At 41.7% G+C, this 25615-nt stretch overlaps 1 protein-coding gene across 2 annotated transcripts; it reads left to right on the top strand.

The window, feature by feature from the left end:
• Positions 1-19767: 19767 nt before the first annotated feature.
• On the top strand, positions 19768-25194 carry LOC115192753 (ladderlectin). Of its 2 annotated transcripts, none has more exons than XM_029751572.1 (6): positions 19768-19875; positions 20291-20375; positions 20582-20697; positions 21112-21303; positions 24673-24787; positions 24953-25194. In XM_029751572.1, exons 2-6 carry the CDS (start codon positions 20300-20302, stop codon positions 25042-25044), a joined length of 591 nt encoding a protein of 196 aa, XP_029607432.1. In that variant the 5' UTR covers positions 19768-19875; positions 20291-20299; the 3' UTR covers positions 25045-25194. The 2 variants fall into 2 exon arrangements, with proteins under 2 accessions (XP_029607432.1, XP_029607433.1); XM_029751573.1 differs by having other exon boundaries at positions 19782-19875; positions 20288-20375.
• Positions 25195-25615: the final 421 nt, after the last annotated feature.

Genomic DNA, 25615 nt, shown 5'->3' on the forward strand with positions numbered 1-25615 from the left:
CCCTGGACTCATATGATAGCAGGGAGATTTCTGAGGTCCGGATTGGAAGCATGTAGAAACTGTCCCATCACGGAGCATATCCTAGCTCTCTATATGAAATTAAGGACATACGTATCTGGAGCATACAATTTCAGATATACGGAAATATACAGATAAAGATTTCCCCTGGTATTTGACCATTCTTGCCCAGTGTCACACCCCAGAACAACAGCTCTCCTGGCACCTAAATCAAATCAAAATCAAATTTATTTATATAGCCCTTCGTACATCAGCTGAAATCTCAAAGTGCTGTACAGAAACCCAGCCTAAAACCCCAAACAGCAAGCAATGCATGTGAAAGAAGCACGGTGGCTGGGAAAAACTCCCTAGGAAAAACTCCTGAGAAAGGCCAAAAACCTAGGAAGAAACCTAGAGAGGAACCAGGCTATGAGGGGTGGCCAGTCCTCTTCTGGCTGTGCCGGGTGGATATTATAACAGAACATGGTCAAGATGTTAAAATGTTCGTAAATGACCAGCATGGTCAAATAATAATAATCATAGTAGTTGTCGAGGGTGCAACAAGCACGTCCGGTGAACAGGTCAGGGTTCCGTAGCCGCAGGCAGAACAGTTGAAACTGGAGCAGCAGCATGGCCAGGTGGACTGGGGACAGCAAGGAGTCATCATGCCAGGTAGTCCTGAGGCATGGTCCTAGGGCTCAGGTCCTCCGAGAGAAAGAAAGAAAGAAAGAGAGAATTAGAGAGAGCATATTTACATTCACACAGGACACCGAATAAGACAAGAGAGTACTCCAGATGTAACAGACTGACCCTAGCCCCCTCGACACATAAACTACTGCAGCATAAATACTGGAGGCTGAGACAGGAGGGATCAGAAGACACTGTGGCCCCATCCGATGATACCCCCGGACAGGGCCAAACAGGCTGCCACACCTAGTGTGGCAGCCCTCGCACCTCTACAAAGACCTGTATATGAATTTGTGTCTTTCGGCGGGGTTGGGTTTGGGATGCTAGACTCACATCCCTGAACATGTGAACATGTGTGTCAAATGTTATCACTCTACGTCAAACAGATCAAGAGATATAAACGTGCCCGTTATAGCGAACGTTGTGGCCATCTGAATATGCTTGCATTTGTTGAGTCTTGACATTGTTAGGAACATACAGAATGTATAAGTTTTGTTACAATACAAATATGAATATATGATTTATATGCATTTATGTGACAGACCACGCCCATGTGAAAGTTTATTGGTCAGTAGCGGCCATGTATTTGAGCTACTAGTCTGGAAAATATTGTGTTGAGAGTCCTTCATCCATAGATGCCACATATAAAGTTTCGTGCTCACCGGTCTTTCAGTGCCAGAAGAGTAGCGTTTTAAGTGTCTTTCACAATTTTCTAAATTGTAAAAAATCCTTAATGGCGGACCTTATGGGTCCTTGAGGCAAATTTGTTCCTTGTGAGGAGAGGGACCTATGTACCCGAATTTCAGGTCTCCTAGGTTAAGGGGAATGACCTTTAAAATGTTCATCTTCAACTGCTGGTTATAGCACCACCATGTAGCCAATTGACATAGCAATGTTTAAGAGGATGTTTAAGTCTTACCGTCTCGCAGGAATATTCATTAGAATTTTCCATTATGCAAGAAGAATAATAACGGCAACAAATGTATTAGGGTTTCTCGCAGCTTCACTGCTTGAACTTCTACATATGTTTTTCCCGCATTGTATTTACAGTAGAAAGAGGTCTTTAGAAAAATATCAAATTGTGTAAAATCTTCCAAAATCTATCCATTTCTATAACTTATATGAACGCATTTTTGCGGAAAAAATGTAATTTTTGGATAAAAACCAAACTTTTTCATGTTTTAATGACTGTTTGAGTGTAGTTGCATAACTGGCCTCTCTGCTTAGACTGCTTTCAAGGTAAGGAAACATGGTTTCTTTCAGCATTTTTCTGTGCCACGGACCAGTAAGGTATGGCCTTCTTCCTCTGTGGAGTGCTTGGTTAAAAGATAATTACCTATTGATTTTCTATTACAAACACATTTTTTATCTACTACCCTAACACATAGCGTTGTTTTAAGACAGTAATAACATGGACAATCAAGCTATTTGATTGTTCATGTTAAGACACCGGGGGTCTCAGAAACAAATGTGTTAAAAAAAAATGATTAAACATTTGAAATTGTTTTTACTGCCATTACCTTAATAAATGCACAAAATAACACACGATTACAGTATATGTCAAATCAGGTCACCCAAATTGAAATCAAATCAAACTTTATTTGTCACATGCACTGAATACAACAAGTGTAGACCTTTCTGTGAAAGATGTATGGTTTGCATCAGAAAGGTATTGTTTTAATCTGGTAATAAGTCTGTTTATGTGTATGTGTGTGTGTGTGTGTGTGTGTGTGTGTGTGTGTGTGTGTGTGTGTGTGTGTGTGTGTGTGTGTGTGTGTGTGTGTGTGTGGTGTGTGTGTGTGTGTGTGTGTAACTGATAGCTTAAACTGTTCAAAATTTAGAGCCAAAGTTATAGGAAGAAAACGGAAACCACACTTTTGGACACAACCTTATTTAGTGGCTATTGGAGGTTAAATTGTTTTTCTCTCTTCCAAGTGTAGTATGGTAAGAGCAATGATATGCATTTGAACATTTGCGCATGGGATAGAGTGAATTAAACGTCAAAAGTAGTGACTTAAAAAAATGTGGCTATATGAACTAAGCATTCAGTGGACTGAAAATGATTGAGGGACAAAATAGCCCTCTGGAATGTTTAGGGGACGTGTCCTCCTCACTAACAGTGCTTTCAAAAAGTATTCACAATCCTTGACTTTTTCCACATTTTGTAGGGATTAACATGGATTTAACTGTCAGATTTTTTTATGTAATGTCAAAGTAGAAGAAAAATGATGCATTTCTTTTAAGATGAATGAAAAATAAAAAAGTTACATATCTTGATTAGATAAGTATTCAACTCCTTAAGTCAATACATGTTAGAATCACCATTGTCAATGATTACAGCTGTGAGTCTTTTTGGATATGTCTCTTAGAGCTTTGCACACCTGGATTGTAGAATATTTACCATTATTCTTTTAAAAATGATTTAAGCTTTGTCAAGTTGGTTGTTGATCATTGCTAGACAGCCATTTTCAAGTCTTGACATAGATTTTCAAGCTGATTTAAGTCAAAACAGTAACTAGGCTACTCGGGGACATTCAATGTCATCTTGGTAAGCAACTCCAGTGTATATTTGGCCTTGAGTTTTAGGAAATTGTCCTGCTGTCAGGTTTTCCTCTAGGATTTTGCCTTTGCTTTATTTTTATTCCCCCCCCAAAAACTCCCTTATCCTTGCAAATGACGAGAAAATTCTGAACATAATGCAGCCACCACCATGGTTGAAAATATGAACAGAGGTAATCATTGATGTGTTGTGTTGGATTTGACCCAAATATAATTCTTTGTATTCAGGACAAAACTTTTTTTTCTGCCATTTCTTTCATTACTTTAATGCCTTATTGCAATCAGGATGCATGTTTTGGAATATTTGTATTCTGTACAGATTTCCTTCTTTTCATTTTTTTCAATTAGGTTAGTATTGTGTAGTAACTACACTGTTGTTGATCCATCTTCAGATTTCTTCCATCACAGCAATTAAACTCTGCAACTGTTTTAAAATCATGGAGAAATCCTAGAGAGGTTTCGGAAGAACTTAGTACTGTGTTTTGAGCAGACTATTGGCGATTGATCTATTTGACAATCGTTCCGTACAATTGAAATAAAGTATTTCCTTGTTTACAACAGCAAATATACTGTGGTAATTTACCCAACACGTTGTATTAATGTAAAACTAATGTTGGTGTATGCTTCTCTTATTATTTTATTTGTTTCCATCTATGTAATCCTTTAAACAGTATAAAAAATAATTGTTTGGTTTGGTCATTTCTTATCAAGATTGGGTGTAAAATATTCCTGGACGGTGTGTATTTGAAATGTGTAGCTAAATCAAGTCAATCGTGATTGAGTTTTATGATCTATATTTTTTTATCAAATTAAAATGTAGGCAAATGAAGTTACATGTATTTCAAATGGCATACATTATATTATTTTGCCATATAAGGTGAACTGTTTGAATTAAATATAGGCATACAACTTCTATATTCATATACTGTCATTCTACTTTTTTCTTTACATTCATCAGCCTTACAGCTTCTGATGCTACTGATAGGTCAATATTTCATTGTGGGCAGGAGTAGAGAATCTAGAAGCAGCTGTCTGGTATTATAATCACTTGACACGGTAGCAAGGAGAGATCAACTGCTCTGCTAGTTTATTCTTGTGGGTTTTTGGTTGCAAACAAGCTTGCTTTAACATGCAGGTAGGTGCATGTAATCCCCGTTAGTAGTGTCGTGTCTTTGCTATGCCGGATTAAGTGATATGACATGCTATTCTATAAAATCATTTCTCTGTAATTAATATTACCTGATTGACCTAATCATGTAAATGTAATTAACTAGAAAGTTGGGGCACCACGAAATAATGTTTATAGAGCAGTTATCTTCCGAATAAACTCTAAATCTTTTACATCAACAGCGGTCAAATCTTAATCGTCACCTTATTCAGTCTCATCTGAAGTCGTAGAAATCTTCACGAACCCTATCATTCTTCACGAACCCTGGCTAACAAGTTGAATCAGCAATACAATTGTTTATTTATTATTTATTTACTAAATACCTAAACAATCACACAGAATTACACATTCACAGGATGGGTCATACATTGATTACTAATTATGTCATAAAAGAAAACGTCCCTAGCGGACGGAACAGATATGATGGCTTGTTTGTCACATCCTGACCAGCAGAGGGAGCAATTGGATTAGTTTTGGTCAGGATGTGGCAGGGTTTTTGTGTGTGTGAATGGTTGTGTTGGTGATTAGGACTCCCAATTGAAGGCAGGTGTGTTGAGTTGCCTTTGATTGGGAGTCCTATATAGGAGTGTGTGTTTTTCTTTGGGGTTGTGGGTTATTGTTTCTGTTCAGTGTGTTATGCTGTCAGTACTGTTGAGCTGTCGGTATTTTCTTGTTTTGTAGTGTTCCAGTGATCTTTTTTTTAAATTAAATGATGCTGAACACTAACTCTGCTGCATTTTGGTCCATTTCTGAAGACAGCTGTGACATGGTTACACAAAGAAAGGGGGTTGGGTTTTGAATGAAAGCACGGGAAGACTGAGGAACAAAGGAATTTGGTCTCTGATCGGACCTTGTAAAGCTATGCTGTCGTAAATACAGAATCTTATGCATTCTAAATAACCGCCCATTTGGAAAAGGAAAATGCAAGGAATATTTACTCTGAGCTGTGCTTCAATAGGTTGGTCGTAGATGGAAGGCCGTGTTGCCCAACGGAGATCGTCTTATCCTATGAATGTCTGGTATGTCTGGTAGAACGGCTGTTGTAGTAACATTGTGTGTTTGGTAGAAGAGATGCTGCTGCTGCTCACTCACCGGCTAGAAGGTATAATTTCTTTAGTGAATAAGAGTTCAAAGTTCAAACCAAGTTGCCATCCTAGTAGACTACAACTTGTTCAGAATGAGTCTGACGTAATCAGGTAATTTTCAGGTCAATGCCTGGAGGTCAGTCAGAATTGGTGTCGAGGGAGTCTGTAGTGGTTTTACTACAAGTCACTGTTTCCACTATTGTAGTGGCGGTAGGTATGAAGAAGTCTACTTCATAGCTATTTTGTCCACGGAGGAGCTAACCTCACAACAGAAGTACTCTCTAAGCATGGAACAAGTCGTACGCGGTGTGATCATGGTTCATGACTTCTAATAACTTTTCTCCTGAACGGAGGGTTCTATTTATTAGTGGCATGTGTGTTAACCATTGGAAGAGTGCAATGGAGATTCCCTTCCCTGTGTTTCACTCTGAGTGACTCCTATGTCGCTATTATCAATAGCAATTTAACCTGTGAGGTTTCTAATCCTCTTGTGTTGCTGGACTGACTGTGGTATTGGTACTGGTACTCAAGGGGACCAGTTGTCCTACCGATTTATTCTGAAATATTATCCTACAGGAATACATGATTAGAGCATTTTACTAGTTGTCTTGTAGTGGCTACTACACATGGCAAGGAATGATTATTGTTTCCATTTGTTCTGGAGGTCGAAAAGTCCACTGGACTTCCTTTACAACCAGTGTGGTACACCTCAGTACTATCTTAGATGTGTTCTAAGATAATCGGGGCCTGTCTGCTCCTCACTGTTCTCATAGGGGAGATTACAACTAGATTTGATTCATGCTCTGGCGGCCTCGTACGGTGTTGTCCGTAGTCTCGACCCCCCCACCGGCCTCAATGAGGCTCATCATGGGTCTGGGCTACTATTCCCCCCCTTTCTGTCTCGGGACACTCCCACCAGCGGGTGGTGTTGGTATCCGAGGTGTAAACGAAAAGTTTGAGCTCTATGTACGAGTTGTCAGTGGCCGAATAACTATGAGAATGGCTATAACCTTTCAACCAAATCTCCTGGTGTTTGTACTTCAAAACGCTCAGTGGCTGTCAAGGCCTGTCAGTCACCACCGCGTCCGCGTGTGGCAACCTCTTCAGTACCTGCGAACTGAGACGAGGATATCGGTATGTGATATCGCAAAGTGTTTCACCAGTGGGAGTCATCGGGTCAGTTGCTGGACGGACGCCATTAGTGTCATTGTAAGGGGTCATTGTAAGGGGTGACAGGGGTGTATCATCGGAAGCAGAGTATACTCTGCGCATCGATATTTTTCTTCCTGAGACGGCCGCAGTGCTTGCGGAGGTGTACGAAGGGCAAGAGAAGTTCATCTCAACTACCGTATTGCACGACTGCAAGGAGGAGGGAAGTTGCTCATTCACAGAGACAGCTGGCTCGAAATCATGACAAGAATGGTCAATCACGTTGGCTGATGGAATGTGTCACGATATCGTAATATCTCCTTGGATCCGATTCTGCACCAAGAGGTTTCTAAACCTCTTTTTCCCCCAAGGGGTGCTTTCGACAGGTACGCCTTGTGAATGACTGTGTTGCAGCTAGCATTGGGGGAAGACAGTGTGGTCAGTGGAGAAGGCACTGTGGCCTGTGACCATACCTGGTTGGTTTTCCAATCCATCAATAGGAGTAACCGATCCATCAAGTCTGCTCCAAGTAGCAGGGGTACAGTTTCGAGGCTGGTAACATACACAGGGTGAACGAGCGATACGTCCTGGAAGTGTAGTTTCAGCATGACTCTCAATGTGAGAGGCGAGGTAGTCTGAGTGACCCCTCGAAGTGTAGTGTCGCATCGTTTCAATTTTAACCAACGTTTAGTTGGTTTCAAAGCCCTTTTGAGATCATCGAACAATGTTTGAGAGATGAGTGATATTGTCGCACCCGAATCAATTAGCACATGACAAGTTAAGCAGTCCTCCAGGACTGTTTCCAGGTATGGGCGTTTAGATTTGTGATTAGTGGACATATTCGCCACAAAGTGGAGTGGTCGTTCGCAATGATGTGATGTGTCATTTCTGTTCAAAGTGGAAGCAGATCGACTTTTCAGATTTTGAGTGGGCTTGGCTTTAACGAAGCGTTTGACATTTATCTTCGCAACCTTTGTACCAGAGTCTTCTTGATCAAGCGGGCCCTGGATAGGGTCTCGAGTGAGAGCGGGAGAAATGTGAATTTTAACGTCCTTGGTATGGGTGTTAATTCCTGCGGACCTGGTGTCCGGTAATTCCTTGTCTAGACCTTGTGACTTATCTTTTACCCTTTTCTCAAATTTTTCTTGCTTTAGTTCTTCACTTAGTGGAATTTCTGGAGAACATTGGTCTACATTTTGATTGTCCGTCAACCCTTTGTTGCTCTTGTGCTCTGATACTTTGTGTGGGTTGGGTGCAGGAACGTATGACATTATGTTATACAATACATGCATGTTTTGTTCAATCAAGTTCATATTTATATCAAAAAACAGCTTTTTACATTAGCATGTGACGTTCAGAACTAGCATTCCCACCGAACACTAAATTACTCACGATAAACGTTCACAAAAAACATAACAATTATTTTAAGAATTATAGATACAGAACTCCTCTATGCACTCGCTATGTCCGATTTTAAAATAGCTTTTCGGTGAAAGCACATTTTGCAATATTCTGAGTAGATAGCACGCCATCACAGGCTAGCTATTTTGACACCCACCAAGTTTGACCCTCACCAAACTCTGATTTACTATTAGAAAAGTTTGATTACCTTTCCTGTTCTTCATCAGAATGCACTCCCAGGACTTCTACTTCAATAACAAATGTTGGTTTGGTTCAAAATAATCCATAGTTATATCCAAATAGCGGCGTTTTGTTCATGCGTTCAAGACACTATCCAAGGGTGACGAAGGGTTACGCGCCCGACGCGTTTCATGACTAAACAAAACAAAATATTCCATTACAGTAATTCGAAGCATGTCAACCGCTGTTTAAAATCAATTTTTATGCTATTTTTCTCGGAAATAGCGATAATATTCCGACCGGGAGTCGTTGTTTTCGTTCAAAGACGAAAGAATAAACATTTGGGGTCGCCTCGTGCACGCGCCTCCAGTCTCTGTTCTCTGATCGACCACTATCAAAATGCGCTAATGTTTTTCAGCCATGGCCTGCAAAGCCAACATTCAGCTTTTTGCTGCCTTCTGAGAGCCCATGGGAGCCGTAGGAAGTGTCACGTAACAGCAGAGATCCCTTGTTTTGGATAGAGATGATCAAGAAGGCCAAGAAATGGTCAGACAGGGTACTTCCTGTACAGAATCTTCTCAGGTTTTGGCCTGCCAAATGAGTTCTGTTATACTCACAGACACCATTCAAACAGTTTTAGAAACTTTGGAGTGTTTTCTATCCAAAGCTAATACTTATATGCATATTCTAGTTTCTGGGCAGTAGTAATAATCAGATTAAATCGGGTACGTTTTTTATCCGGCCGTGAAAATACTGCCCCCTATCCATAACAGGTTAACTGATCGTCTTTGGTCAGCAGAATTTGGAGTAGAACATTGTTACCTTGAGTAACGTTCAACAAAACTGCCTGCATGTTATCAAATTGCGCGCTCCTGTTTGTAGATAACTCAACAGATTTATCTAGTTTGGAGTGGACTATATCGTATTTAGTTTTGGCTAAATCGAGTTGTTCCTGGAGACAATGATTTTGTTGAAGAGTTTGTGCTCGTTCATCATCATAAGTATTTGCAATTACTTTTAACTGTTCAGTTTTCAAACGCAGTTCCTCGACTAGCAGAATGTTTTCATTTCCTGCTTTTGTCATTAGTTGCTCAGCTCTCTCCACCTGTCCCCTCATGTTAGCCATGTCTTGCACATGCTTCAGCTGTGCACTGTGGTATTGGACCGATGCCAATCTTCGATGGCGATACATAAGTGCTAAAGTGGAGAGAACCGTCACAAAGCCTGTGTCTGATGGTTGATTTTGGAGAGGGTGCAATTTTGGCGGTTTTTTTCGCTAGTAGCATAATTAGGGTTGGTATCGCTGCTGAGGTCAGAGATCAATCATTTTGTGGGTGGAGGTTCACTAATTAGCGCAGGAGTGGTGACCACCTCCTCAGATAGCTTGCACATTATTAGAAAAAGTTTGAGGAAAAATGTTCATATTTTTTCAAAGTTTGGGTTTGGAATTTGTTGGAAGCTGCAAAGACAAGTATAATCTATTTACAGATGTTAACGAACCATCAGTACTGTACCAGTAATGTGGAAGTTGGACGTGATTGAATTTGCAAAAGCAAATTGAGTTAATTAATCAATGATAATGATTAATCATACCTGGATAGGCTATCTGGGTATTAAACTTTAATTAACCTGATGTCACGTCCTGGCCAGTATATAAGGTTAATTGTTTTGTAGTTTGGTCAGGGCGTGGCAGAGGGTATTTGTTTTATGTGGTTCAGGGTGGTGTGTTTGTTTAAAGGGTGTTTGATGTAGTATTTCCGGTCTTTTGGTTTATAGTCTGTTTATGTATTTCTATGTGTAGTCTGGTGAGTGTGTTTCTATGTTGTGTTGATTGGGGTTGGGACTCTCAGTTGAAGGCAGGTGTTGTCTATCTGCCTTTGATTGAGAGTCCCATATATTGGGGTGTGTTTGTGTTTGTGATTCGTGGGTGATTGTTCTGTGTTGAGCCTATGCTAGCCAGACTGTTTGTAGTTGTTCGTTCGTTCTTTTTGTTTTGTTATTTTGTAAGTTCATTTTTTGAAGTTAACAAATTCTCAAGATGAGCATACACGTACCTGCTGCGAATTGATCTACCTTTTCAGACGACGATTTCGCATTGTCGTCAGAAGACGAAGATAACTGTGACAGAATCACCCACCTAACCAGGCCCAAGCAGCAGAGGAAGGAGCGGAGGAAATACGAGATGGACTGGCGGGAGAAGTGGACTTGGGAGGAAGTTCTGGACGGGGCCGGACCTTGGCACCAGGCTGGGGAGTATCGCCGCCCGCAGTGGGAAATTGAGGCAGCCAAGGCAGAGAGGCGGTGGTACGAGGCCTGAGACGCGCTGAGGGAGAAGCACGAGAGGCACCCCCAATAAATATTTTTTGGGGGGCACACGGGTAGTTTGGCTAGGCGTTGTGAGAGCCGGAAGCCAGCTACCCGTGGTTATATGGAGGAGCGTATGGGGTGGAGAGCGCTATGTTTCGCTGAGAAGCGCACTATCTCACCCATACGCACGCACAGTCCGGTGCGAGTTATTCCAGCCCCTCGCAGGTGCCGTGCTAGAGCGGGCATCCAGCCTGATAGGAGGATGCCTGCGCAGCGCATCTGGTCGCCGGTACGCCTCCGAGGACCAGGCTACCCAACTCCCGCTCTACGCACGGCTACCATCAGGCCCCTGCACAGCCCAGTCTGCCCTGTACGAGCACCCCGCTCGTACAGGGCTACTAGTTCCATCCAGCCAAGGCGGGTTGTGCAGGAGGTAAGATCTAGACCGGCTGTGCGCCTCCATAGCCCTGGGTTTCCAGCTCTTGTCTCTCGTGCGGACCCGGAAGTGCGTCAACCCAGTCCGACTCGTCCTGTTCCCGCTCCCCGCACTAGCCTGCAAGTGCGTAAACCCAGCCTCGCCAGTCAACGGTCGTCAGAGCTGCCCGCCAGTCAACAGTCGTCGGAGCTGCCCGCCAGTCAACAGTCGTCGGAGCTGCCCGCCAGTCAACAGTCGTTGGAGCTGCCCGCCAGTCAACAGTCGTCGGAGCTGCCCGCCAGTCAACAGTCGTCGGAGCTGCCCGCCAGTCAACAGTCGCCGGAGTGGTCAGACTGCGCTGAACTGCCGGAGTGGTCAGACTGCGCTGAACTGCCGGAGTGGCCAGACTGCGCTGAACTGCCGGAGTGGCCAGACTGCCCTGAACTGCCGGAGTGGCCAGACTGCGCTGAACTGCCGGAGTCGCCAGACTGCGCTGAACTGCCGGAGTGGCCAGACTGCGCTGAACTGCCGGAGTGGCCAGACTGCGCTGAACTGCCGGAGTGGCCAGACTGCGCTGAACTGCCGGAGTGGCCAGACTGCCCTGAACTGCCGGAGTGGCCAGACTGCCCTGAACTGCCGGAGTGGCCAGACTGCCCTGAACTGCCGGAGTGGCCAGACTGCCCTGAATTGCCGGAGTGGCCAGACGGCCCTGAACTGCCGGAGTGGCCAGACTGCCCTGAACTGCCGGAGTGGCCAGACTGCCCTGAACTGCCGGAGTGGCCAGACTGCCCTGAACTGCCGGAGTGGCCAGACTGCCCAGACTGTCCCGAGTGGCCAGACTGCCCAGACTGTCCCGAGTGGCCAGACTGCCCAGACTGTCCCGAGTGGCCAGACTGCCCAGACTGTCCCGAGTGGCCAGACTGCCCAGACTGTCCCGAGTTGCCAGACTGCCCAGACTGTCCCGAGTTGCCAGACTGCCCAGACTGTCCCGAGCTGCCAGACTGCCCAGACTGTCCCGAGCTGCCAGACTGCCCAGACAGCCTGGAACGGCCTGAGCCGGAGCCACCTCCAGAAAATAGGTGGATTGGGGAGGGGGGGTGTAGCACAGTGCCGTCGTTGACGGCAGCCACCCTCCCTTCCCTCCCTTTAGAAAAGGGGAATTTTTATTTGTTGTGTTGTTTGGGGTTATTTTTTGTTAAGGTGCTTCCGGGGTAGCACCTTTAAGGGGAGGGTACTGTCACGTCCTGGCCAGTATATAAGCTTAATTGTTTTGTAGTTTGGTCAGGGCGTGGCAGAGGGTATTTGTTTTATGTGGTTCAGGGTGGTGTGTTTGTTTAAAGGGTGTTTGATGTAGTATTTCCGGGGTTTTGGTTTATAGTCTGTTTATGTATTTCTATGTGTAGTCTGGTGAGTGTGTTGAGAAGTTGAGAAGTTGGTTCATCCAGGTTAATATGAGAAGTTTAAGAGTGTCTCATTTGTTTGGAAGAACATTAAGGTATGTTCAACAATTTAACTTCTTGCTGTGAAATTGCAGAGCGCGAAATTCAAATGACAGTACTATAAATATTTTACTTTCATAAAATCACAAGTGTAATACATCAAAATAAAGCTTATCTTCTTGTTAATCCAGCCTCTGTGTCAGATTTCTAAAGCAAACCATGCGATTATCTGAGGACAGCACCCCGCATAGAAACACATGAAAACATATTTCAACGAGGCAGGTGCAACACGAAAGTCAGAAATAGCGATATAAAAAATGCCTTACCTTTGATGATCTTCTTCTGTTGGCACTCCAAAAGGTCCCAGTTACATCACACATGGTCCCTTTGTTTGAGAATATCCTTCTTTATCTACAAAAACTCAGTTTAGTTGGTGCGCTTCAGTCAATAATCCACCCAGTTTCCCTCCATCAAAATGCATACAAAATGAATCCCAAACGTTACTAATACATTTTTCCAAACAAGTCCAACAATGTTTATAATCAAACCTTAGGTACCCTAATACGTAAATAAATGATAAAATTTAAGACAGAGAATCTTTATTGTCTTTACCGGAGAAAAATACCAAAGAATGCGCTCTCTTTCACGCGCTTGGAAACACTACAGCCAAAACGGGAGACACATAGAAAAACAAACATTTCTGGGTCATTTTTTTTTTAAACAGCCTGAAACTCTTTCTAAAGACTGTTGATATATATTGGAAGCCCTAGGAACTGCAATGTGGGAGGATTTGGCCTTATAATAAAAGTGAAAGCCATTGAAAATAATGGTAGGCTGAAGTTTGTTTGGGGGGGGGATGGTTTGTCTTCGGGGTTTTGCCTGCCATATCAGTTCTGTTATACTCACAGACATAATTGTAACAGTTTTAGAAACTTTAGAGGGATTTCTATGCATATCTACCAATTATATGCATATCCAAGCTTCTGGGCCTGAGTAACAGGCAGTTTACTTTGGGCATGCTTTTCATCCGGACATCAAAATACTGCCCCCTACCCAAGAGAGGTTAACTTATTAAATTGAATGAGACAATAATCCATACAATCTCCACTGATTGGATATCATAAGTGTAAACAGTAATTCAAATGTTAGGGTACATTCACCACTATGGTACACTTCTCCCTAAGGCCGAAGCCACATGGGATTCCCGCTGGAGGCGGGACTTGTCAGTACTGGGTTACTGAATGTGTTTTGCAAAAACTAAATTTTACTGATTGATCAATTTAATGATAAATCAAACCTGTATAGGCTATTTGGGAATTAAACTTTAATTAACCTGGGAGGTTGCATCATCTATGATAATTTGGAAAAAGTTTACAATGTCTCATTTAGAAAACAAATCAATTTGGATATTACTTAAAAGATCCACTTGAGAATGTAAATCTGGCAATTTTACTAATTAGTTAAATTGAATGAGACATCAATATCCATCTGGATATCATAAGTAACCACTTGAGTGTCACTGATAGCACACGCTGAAATCAAACTGAAGTACAACGGGTGGGACTACCTGTCACGTCCTGACCAACAGAGGGAGTAGTTGTTTAGTATTTTGGTTAGGACGTGGCAGAGGGATGTTTGTTTTGTATGGTGGTGGTTTTGTGTGTGTTGTAGAGGGGTGTTTGATTTATGTGTTCCTGGGTTTTGGGTGTATGTTCTAGGTTAGTATATTCTAGGTTGTATTTCTGCATTCTGTCTAGTTTAGGTTTTCTAGGTTTAGGTTTGGGTGCTGGACTCTCAATTGGAGGCAGGTGTTTCTAGTTGCCTCTTATTGAGAGTCCTATATAGGGGTGTGTGTTTGTTTGGTAGGTTGTGGGTAGTTATCTTTTGCATTGCTGTCCGGTCAGCCTGTGTAACTGTCATCTGTCGTGTTTATTGTTTTTCGTGTACATCATATTTAATAAAATTATGTGGAGCACGCAACCTGCTGCGTATTGGTCTGATAGTGATTTCGAGATATCGTCAGATGAAGGAGAATACTGTGACACTACCATTCCGCAAGGCGGAGGAATTTCAAGGTGACACAGGAAAACAAAATGTCTGTTTTCCCTTTGTTAGCTTAGCATCTCGTGCAAGCTAATCCTACTTTTTGAACTTTCAGGGATAACATAAGATCCTCTTCAGCAAGAGAAAGGTTTTACTTATAACATATTATGTTCAAACCCTTTTCTGCATTATTTTGACAATGTTTTAACCGGAATGCGCGGCCAACAACGAAATGCACCGTGGTCTACTTGCATGGAAACGAGAGAGAGAGAGAGAGAGAGAGAGAGATAATTATCGCTGGTCAAGCTTATATCTACTCAATTTCAATCGGCTGATTCTTTGTCCTCGCTCGAGAAATTAATAATGACCAAGCCCTCCCTGCATCTGAAACGCGGGAGGCAGAAATAGCCCTGCTCTATTTCTCAGATTTCAATAATTAGCTTTATCAGCCCTCGTACAGAAATGCATAGCTTACGCTACCCACTGTCTACGTCAGAGAACAACACGGAGGCAGTCTCCAGAGCACACACACGCACCACCAACAATAATAATGTCTCAGATGACAACTGATCTGATATCATATTCTTTAAATACCAATGTGTATTTTCAACTGGTTGGATTACCGAAATATGGTTCTGGTCCCCACCCTTTTGATGTTTTCAGACTCTCTATGTTAACAAAGGGCCTTCCAAGAGTCACTCTGTAGAGTAGAGCAAGAGAGGAACGGGGAAAGGTATTTATGGCGGTCATAAACCTCACCAACAGGCCAAGTCATGACAGTAGGTTTTTAAGAAATCCAGCGGTAATGTGTACCACAGCTCTACATTCCGCCTGTTGGTTGCAATGCACTCACACTGTATAGCCTTAAAACATGTTTAAATAATGTTGATATTATGGATGGTCAGTCCTTGCATCTGTCTGAGTTTCAGAGTGGTTACATTTTTCCAGGCCCATCCCTCAGCTTTATTCCTAAACTGAGGTGGGGTGACCGCTTTGCTATTGTTTCAAATCAAATCAAATTGTATTTGTCACATGAGGAGAATACCACGGATGCAGACTTTACTGTGAGATGCTTGCTTACGGCCCTTCCCAAAGAGGCAGAGTTTAATTTTTTTAATGAAAAACAAAAATAACGAGGAAAAAAATAAACAAGAATGGAGCTCTATACAGAGAGTACCAGAACAATGTGCACTGGTACCAGGTATTTGAGGTAGATATGTACATAAAGGCAGGGTAAAGTGACTAGGCATTGATACAGGTTTTGTTTTTTCTGTTGATATTTTGAGGTAGGGCGCACCAATTTTGTCACCTCATTAGTAAGTATTTGTTACGCCTGCGCTGGCTTGTCCATCTCCTTAGTCGGAAGGTGTTTCACCTGTGCTATTTAGGAGTGGCTGGCCCAGTGCTCCAGTTGAGCTTGAGAGATGTTGGGTGAGCAACACTTCAGCTGAGGTGCGAGTTTGAGTTTGTCTTGTGGGAACGTAACAGCATCAGGATAGATAATAACAATAATGATTAAATAAAGAACACAGTAGTAGCAGCATATGATCAATGTAAAAGTGTGTGTGATTTTGTGATTTGTCGGTGTGTGTTTTTGTGATTTGTTTGTGAGTGTGTGTGTGTGTGTGTGTGTGTGTGTGTGTGTGTGTGTGTGTGTGTGTGTGTGTGTGTGTGTGTGTGTGTGTGTGTGTGTGTGTGTGTGTGTGTGTGTGTGTGTGTGTGTGTGTGTCTATAGTATTGTGAGTGTGCATATAGTCAGTGCAGATAGTCCGGGTAACCATTTAATTAAGCATTTGCCTATCTTATGGTTTCGACCAGTAGCTGTCTTGGAGCCTGTTGAAATGTGAGCCGATGACCCGGTACAGATTTTCGGACATTAGCTGGAATCTTTCGCAATTTTTCAGGCTGTAAAATTGCCTACCTTTTTGAGGATCTGAGGGCCCATGACAAATCTTTTCAGCCTCCTGAGGGGGAAGAGGCACTTACGTGCCCTTTTCACAACTGTGCCGGTGTGTGCATACCATGTTAGGTCCTTAGTGATGTGGATGCCAAGGCACTTGAAGCTCTCGACCCACTCAACTACAGCCCATGGATGAGGGCGAGCTCTCCCTTTCTCCTGTAGTCCACGATCAGCTCCTTGGTGTTACTGAAGTTGAGGAAGAGGTTGTTGTCCTGCAAGCACACTGCCAAGTCTCTGACCTCCCTATAGGCTGTCTCATCGCCATCGGTGATCAGGCATACACCCGTTGTGTCGTCATTAAACTTGATGGTGCTGGAGTCTTGCGTGTCCACACTGTTGTGGGTGAACATGGAGTATAGGAGGGGGCTGAGCATGGACAGTGGCGGTCAGTTTAAAACATGTTGGGATTACACACTGGGACAGGGGGATATTGAAAATGTCCGTGAAGATAGTTGCCAGCTGGTATGCGCATGCCTTGAGAACAAGCCCTGGTATTCAGTCTGGCCCGGCGGCCTTGCGATTGTTAACCTGTTTTAACGTTTTACTCATATCGGCCATAGAGAGTGAGACACAGTCATTCGGGAACAAAAGGGGCTTTCACGCAAGAGTTTTCTATTCCTCGAACTGAGCATAAAAGGCATTTACCTAATTTGGGAGTTCTGCATCCCTGGGCATCTCACTGCTGGTTTTCCCTTTGTAATCCATTATCATCTGCAAGCCCTGTCACATACGACGAGCGTCAGAGCCAGTGTAATAAGATTCCACCTTCCTCTTTTATTGTCCTTTTGCATGTTTGATGTCTCGTCGGAGATCATAGCGGGCTTTCTTGTACGTGTCCATGTCCATGTCCTGTTCCTTGTAAGCGGTAGATTTAGCCCAGTGCAGATATTGCCTGCGATCCATGGTTTTTGGTTTGGATACGTTCGTATAGTCACTGTGGGGACGACGTAATCTATGCAGTTATTGATGAAGCCCGTGACTGATGTGGTAAACTCCTCAATGCTATCTAAAAAATCCCAGAACATACCCCTGTCTGTACCAGCAAAACAGTCTTGTAGCCTCACGTCTGCTTCATCGGACCACTTACATATTGAGCACATCACTGGTACTTCCTGTTTGAGCTTTCGTTTCTAAACAGAAAGCAGGCCTCCACCCAGATCTCTGCCCTGAACTTAGTTACTGTCACTAGCTGGCTACCACCCGGTTACTCAACCCTGCACCTTAGAGGCTGCTGCCCTATGTACATAGACATGGAACACTGGTCACGTTAATAATGTTTACATACTGTTTTACTCATTTCATATGAACAGTATATACTGTATTCTACTGTATTCTTGTCAATGCCACGTCCTAAAATGTATATATTTCTTAATTCCATTCTTTTACTTTTAGATTTGTGTGTATTGTTGTGAATTATTAGATACTACTGCACTCTTGGAGCTAGAAACAGAAGCTTTTCGCTACACCCGCAATAACATCTGCTAAATATGTGTATGTGACCTAACATTTGATTTGATTTGAGAGTTGTGGTCAGATTTGCCGAAGGGAGGCAGAGGGAAGGCTTTATATGTGTTTCTGTGGGTTGAATATAAGTGTTCAATAAAGTATTGTAGCTTTAAGCCAACAACATATCTTGTATACACTAAGTACAGTTTTACACAGGAAACCTTCAAGACATAGGTTGTATCCCAATGGCACCATATTCCCTATGCCCTATATAGTTCACTACTTTGACCAGAGCCCTATTGCTAGATTATTATGAGGTTTATGATGTTTTTTCACTTTTTTTGCACTCCTGCCATCAAAGACTTTCACAACGTCTAAACACTACACTAGAAGAGGTCAGAGGTCAGGCCACTATAGTATCCCGATTGTAGAAGATGAATATGATAGAAGACTGGTCAGGTTATCAAGGGGTAGACTTTAGACCCTATGGTTGTGTCCCACATGGCACCCTATTCCAACCACTTCTTTTGAACAGGGCTCATAGGGCTCTGGTGAGAGATTCCATTTGGGACATAGAATTCCATCTATTCCATCGTCCTGTTCTTCCTGCAATTCAGAAACTCACCTAGACGACCGGGTGTGGTGAGAGAGAGAGGCCTCACACTCACAAAGAAAGGCATGCTAGCAATTCACCCTCTCCTCCCCTCTCTCCTCCTCTCACCCCTTCTTTCTCCTCTCAAAGGAATGCTGCTGGTCCTACTGCATATCTCCCCCCTAACACTTCAGCCTTAAGACACTGACCCCATCACCTGTCCTCCTCCCTTCCCCTCTCATCTCCTCTCCTCATCTCCCCCCTTCTCTCTACTCCCCTGGTTCTGCAGCATATCTCCCTCCAGCACCTCAGCCTTAAGACATTGACCCTTCACCCCATCTGTACAATTACAGAATTCATAGAATTAGAATGACAGCCATTCCTGTTCTATTGCAATGTTCCGTGCTGGCTGGACCGGACCGATAGCCTTACAGAAGTTGTTATTACAGGGTGTAATGTTAAGAATGTCTCCTTCATTGATTTTTATCAGAAGCCTGGATAATAAGACATAGGGTGGCTACTATGAGGAATCTCAAATATAAAATGTATTTTGATTTGTTTAGCATTTTTTTGGTTACTACATGATTCCATATGTGTTATTTCATAGTTTTAATGTCTTCACTATTATTCTACAATGTAGAAAATAGTAAAAATATAGAAAAACCCTGGAATGAGTAGGTGTGTCCAAACTTTTGACTGGTAGTGTATACAAAAGTGATAGGGTGCCATTTGGGACACAGCCCTGGTAAGCCCCTGAGGTTGTGGAGTGGCCCATCTCTGATGCAGTGACTTTGGGGTGAATACAGTTCATATACAGTTCATAGCTAACAGACAGACAGCAGGGTTGGCAGCACATTCAAATTTAAGACAGATAATTCAAATTTAGCTAACATTCCAGAGCTAGCTAGCTAGTTATACTGCGAAAAGAAAGTCAATCTAATGACATCATAATGATGACAAAGGTTTTTCTACTAATGATTTGCCTTCTGAATGTCATTGTGTTTGCAAGCCACTAAATGCACTTTAGACTACATCTTCATCAGCGCCAATTAGGTAGAATTAAGTAAAACCTTCAGTCGGGCACCTGTGCTCAAGAGAATCTTCATAACAATATTGTGACACAAAGTGCAACCCATTAATTTCTTTCAAAAGTTGTTAATTTTTTAATTATAAATACAAATGACTACCTTCAAATTGGATTGAACCCAACCCTGTCAAACAGGTAGCTATCGGACAGGTCCAGCATGTCTTAAGCTGGACAGAAAGAATGCAAGGGGGTTAAAGGATGAGAGAGAAAAAAAGAGGGAGGGTCTGACAGGACAGGTCCTTAAAAAAGGAGAGTAGGGAGAGGTAGAACTCAACTCACAGGCAGGACAGAGAGAGAGAGTGAAGTGAAGACCTCTGAAGATCTCCGAAGAAGTGAAGCTACAACGGAACATTTCAGAAGGTGAGATTTCAACATCTGTTCATCTAATACTGTATCTGAATGCATGCCAAATGGCACCCTATTCCCTATATAGTGCACTACTTTTCACCAGGGCCCATAAAGCATATTTGACCCTGGTTAAAAGTATGGCACTATATATGTAATAGGGTGCCATTTGGGGACATGTGTGCTAGGCTAATCTCCTCTATGTGGTGGAACAGATGATACTTTGTATTCCTCAGCCCTACATTCGCTGAATCTGCTCTAATGTAATAGTACTGGAATATATCAGATAAGTGGAATGGCTGGGGGTACTCAAAGTGAGGTTAGGGAAACTTACCTACACTCTGAAGTACTCACTGACTTTGACCCGATGGCTTCTCTTTCACTGTCTGTCTTTGTGTGTGTCTCTCGCTCTCTCTTGCTCTCTCAGGAGACTATCACCATGGCGATGTTGACCATTCTTCTGCTTCTCAGCGCTGCCATTGCACTGAGCGAAGCCTTAACTCTGGACGAAGCAAGTAAGAGAGTTCACCTCACACTTTACATCATTATTTTTAATGTTGTAGCAGGGGGTGTGTGCGTGAGTCTTTGTGTGTGTGGAATGACTGATCTACAAATAATATTGAGTAGTTATTTATGATGCCAGGTGAACTGTAGATCAATCAGTCTCGACCCACCTTGAAAGTTGGCTGCCATTTCTAACGTACCCTGTGTCTTCTTACAGATGCTATGGTGGAATCTGCAGCAGATAAAAAAAGCCCATGCCCCACAGACTGGTTCCAGTTTAATTCACGCTGCTTCATGTTTGTTGAGACTGCAAGGACATGGCCTGAAGCAGAGGTATAATGCTTAGCTCTACTGTGAATTAAAGAAGTTCAATTGAAATAAACTTGCTTATTTGGTTTGATGTTACCTTAAAGGGGATTTTGCCTTATTTTAACAGGCATCACATGGATGTTCAGTATGTAAAATACTGAACCCCCCTTTTAAATGATTGTCTAGTTAGAATTTTCTATAGGCTTTGCAATATTTATTTCATGTGTGGAGTCAGAACTCCTGTATATTGGAACCCACAGGCCATGGGTTAAGACAGAGATAAACTAATATCTCGAAGAGCCTATTTCAAAGAACATTAGTTGTGATGGCCAATATTTAATTGTGAGAGTCCTAGAACACACATTCTCACAAAGACTGGACAACTGACTAATACCTACATTATGACATGTCTTTGTCCCTGTCTACGGCTTGCTTTAGCGCCACTGTATGTTCCTTGGAGCAAAGCTGGCGTCTGTGCAGAACACTGTAAAGTACCTTGGAGCAAACCTGGCGTCTGTGCACAGCTCTGAGGAGTCCCAATTTCTACAGGCGGTGGTGTTGATCAAGACTGGCGATTTCCCTCTGACCTGGATTGGAGGATATGATGCTGTTCAGGCAAATGTGGAAAAGGTACCCAATTGTCATATTTGAGTAAAAGTTAAAATACCTTAATAGAAAATGACTCAAAAATGAAAGGTATACTCTACCTGAACAGTCCAGCTAGAGTATACTCACAGATTTAGAGGATTTTTGGTATGCTCATCAATATGTCAAGGGTCACTTGTGAAGTCAGGGCCGTACTCACAAAACGTCTCAGAAAATTAATCCTGTTAAACCTGTTTTAAGACAAAAAATAACTCCCAACTTTTGGGGTGATGTTAAGACACTGCTCAGACAAACTCTGAGCCAGGAGTAAAATCAAGTCACTAAAGATTATCTCAGCTGGTAATCACGACATTTTGAGGTACAACAAAGGAAAGATAGTGATGATGCTCATTGACATGTTACACATTATGGTGAATGACCAATCGCAATGAGGCTTCGCCAGCTGTGAACTCTATAGCACCCTTCAGATGACCATGGTTAACGTGACATTATATCAAATGTTGCAATAGTAAAACGTTTGATATCATTTTCACCTGACACAATCTGTTTGCGTACTCTTAATTATTTCCTGATATGTTGGGATGCATTTTTTGTTTTGTTTGACCAATTCTGATATTTTAAATAATGTGATAGGCATATTCAGGGTTGGGGAGTAACACATTACATGTAATGGATTGCAAAAAAACCTGTAATCTGTTACATTCCCAGACCCAAATATTGTAATCGGATTACTGATACTTTAGAAAAACTAGATGATTGCTTCTAGGATTACTTTTAAATTCAGAAAGGATGTTAGAAGATTTTTTTGTTGTTGACATTTTTCTGTTTTGTCAATGACATTCAAATCAGCATTTAAAAAAGGTGCAAGTTTAACTTTGTTCAACCTGAGCGAATATGACTTCAAGTCAGAGACCACTATGACACCAAATGTGTTTGATAGATTGCGGGAAAAGAGCAGGAATAGGCTTTTGTAGGCTACACTCCAAGTTATGTCTTCCAAAGGGAGCAACTGCTGTCCGCATCCAAAGATTATCCAACTTGAATAAACACTTGGAGGTTAGGATGACAGCAGTGGTGTAGTCTACAGTGATACGGATATCACTTATTATTGAGATCTACATAGAGCATTGATGTGAATGACACTGCTGCTCTCACATTTAGCTATTTGCAGCATCCACGTTTTTGAAGTTGTGGGTGACTGTTCACAAATATATATGTGTATTTTAACCCAATAATGGTTGAATTGAAGTTCAAGCTGTCTATCAATCATTGTTTTTGTGACTAGTGGACAGCCAGTGAAAAATGCGCTCTTGCAACACCTGCACTGCGGATCCCCCATGGTGTTGTGCTCCATACTGTCAATAACTAGTTTAATTTAATGAGGCCGAGAGTAGGGCTTTTAATAACTTAATCTAATTTGTGATGATGATATATATATCAATATGTTTAACGGACACATTTTGATAGACTTAAACAGCTGCAAATTATCAAGATATCAAAGTGTAACCAACAAAAAAGTTAGCGGTAGGCCTATAGCAAATGGAGCATATGGCATTCATTTTTCCCATGCAAATAGCACTTTTTGGTAGGCTAGTGCTCAGGGCATGCCATTCCAAAAGCAGCATTTATTTCTCAACTCTAAGCAATGATCCCAATCAGTCCTTAGTTTTTAAGTTATGCTCAAGGGGTATGCTATGAATTGGAATGACTGGAAATCTGACAGACTTTGTTCTTTGTTTCATGTAAAGATGTAGTCTAATCATATTATCTGTAGTATAAGCCTACATAAACAACACAAAGTAAAATGAAACATTTATGGCTATGTCAACTCTAACATTGATTTATCCTGCAAAAAATGTAGTTTAATTGGTAATATTAATTTGTCTTATTCTAACGCCTCTTGAGCTATCATATTACGTTACTGAGTTTGGGTAATCCAAAAGTTACATTACTGATTACAATTTTGAACAGGTAACTAGTAACTGTAACAGAATTACATTTAGAAAGTAACCTACAGTACCTAACCCTGGGCATATGGCACTGAATCACACAGTATAATGGTTGTTAAAAGCAGAATTTTGATAATATTACCGTTATATTCACACAGGGGTTACTCCCATTTAACAACGCTAAATGGTTTTGTAACTGTAGGCATAAAGTTACTTTCCGCTAATGTTGCAAAAATGCTTGTAAGGGCTATTATTTTTACCGAATACCATTAAAGTTTACATAGCCCCTAAATGCTTTCAATTACCCAGTTTTATAAGCATGTCCAATTTAGGTATTTTTTAACAACATGATATTCCACTTGAAAAATCATGGTTATTGAAATAATCGGAAACAATATGTGATTATTTATTAGCCTAGTGGTAGAAGTATTTAGGCATATCATGTGAATAAGGCCTCATGTGAAATCATTGTCTAAAGCGCAAGAGATACTGTTGCATGTACGTCTAGATTATTTATGGGTTGATCATATAGAAATATCAAAACATTATGTTAACAACTCCAAAGCAATGTCCTGTCTGTGGTGGAGGAAGCACTGACTCACTGCTTTTTTCTATTACCAAGACACCTGCTGGTAACTCTTAACTGGTTTGGACTGGTGAGACTCATATAACCCATAAGACTAGGAGTAAAATGTCTCTATTCTCAGCACTTACGATTAGTTCTCTACTCTGAGGTCAGACCTAGGTTTGGAAGATCTTATTGATGCCCCCTGCAGTATCAACTGACACAGTGTGTTGTAGTGGGATAGCATAGTAGGCTAGAGTGAGTACTATAGCATCATGTCATACATTGTTTTAATATTTCGAAATGTTCTAGTTTTAACATTCTGGAAGTTCTGTGGCAGTGATTTCAGTTTAGAATGTTGAAGCCTGCGTTACACCATTCAAATGAATGGGGATAGAACACACTTTATATGAGCAAAAAGATAGCAAAAAGCTATGTTGCAGCAATCTAAGGTGAGTCAGTCTGTACATCAGCCTGTACATGTCAATGTTGGTTTAATGTTTGTATCATTAACGTTTCAAGAGCAGTAGATAATCCAAATACGTCCCATTGAAGCCTATGGAGCTTTTAAGCAAATTTAAAACGGTTATAGTTCAAAAAGTATAAATGATATCTAAAAGCAACAAATAAATTACTGCAAACAACAAACACTCTTTTTCCCTTCAGACATCATTGCACGTGTGATAGAAGGGCACATGATGTACCACCATTTTTTAACATGCTGCTCAAACGCTCCTCAACTTGGCAACAAAATCAATAACCATTGTGGTGTGGCGGTCAGTGGTGCTGTTTCCCCCTACTGTGGATTCCATCTTTAAACGGTTGTGTTCTAGTTATATGGGATTTCTTTGATACTGAGACCTCACTTCTTCCCCACAGGACAGGCTATGGTTCTGGAGTGACGGCTCTAAATTTGATCATCAGAACTGGGCGAAAGACGAGCCCAATAACTATAACGGTGCCAGAGAGCCATGTGTTCAGATGAACTTTGGAGGTACAGTAAGCCCACTATCATTCACTGATCCATTCATCAAATTAAATGTTATTCATAGTAAGTATAACAAATAAATCTGACACACACACACACTTTTATTCAAATTTTTGTGTGTATATCTGAGTTGATTTGAGAGGTAATTTCTATTCTGTGTTTCCTCTTAAGGTAAACATGCCTGGAATGATGAATTATGTGGAAGGAGATATCCCTCTGTGTGCTCCATAAGGACCTGTTCAATCCATCAAACTATCAACTGAAACCAAAAATTCAGCATCCTAACTGATAAATGTTTATGGTAAAATCAAATACTTCATGAAGATTATTTGTTTCTGTAAAATGAAAGTTTAATTACTTGTTGCAGACAATGTTAATGTGATTTGTTGTCAATAAAACAGGTGTACACATTATTTTCTCTCAGGAGTCATTATTAAACATGAATGATAGTTCCATAATTGTCAAATCCTTTGAAGTGTTTCATTAAGATAGTCTAGGATCTGGGAGTCTGTTCAGCGGTCATTTAAACTCTTTGATATTTTTCCAATTATTCTTGGAGAATATAATTTATAATTGATTCTCTTGTATAACCCAAAAGGTTGTATTACTCCACAAACAACATGAATGTAAACAAACAATGTATATTGCTTTTAATAAGTCAAACATTATCATGTGGTTGTCATAGACCCTCAGAGCGCTGTCTATGAATTTGAGGTGTTACGTTTCCCAACACCATCCATTCTCTCTATACCAAGTAACGGCTCAGCCGCTTGGCTGTTTTTAGAATCACATAATGTAGCTTTTTGTTTCCAAACTCTGACTGGGTATAGACAT

The sequence above is a fragment of the Salmo trutta genome, chromosome 4 (genome assembly GCF_901001165.1).
Source record: "Salmo trutta chromosome 4, fSalTru1.1, whole genome shotgun sequence".
Taxonomy (NCBI): domain Eukaryota; kingdom Metazoa; phylum Chordata; class Actinopteri; order Salmoniformes; family Salmonidae; genus Salmo; species Salmo trutta.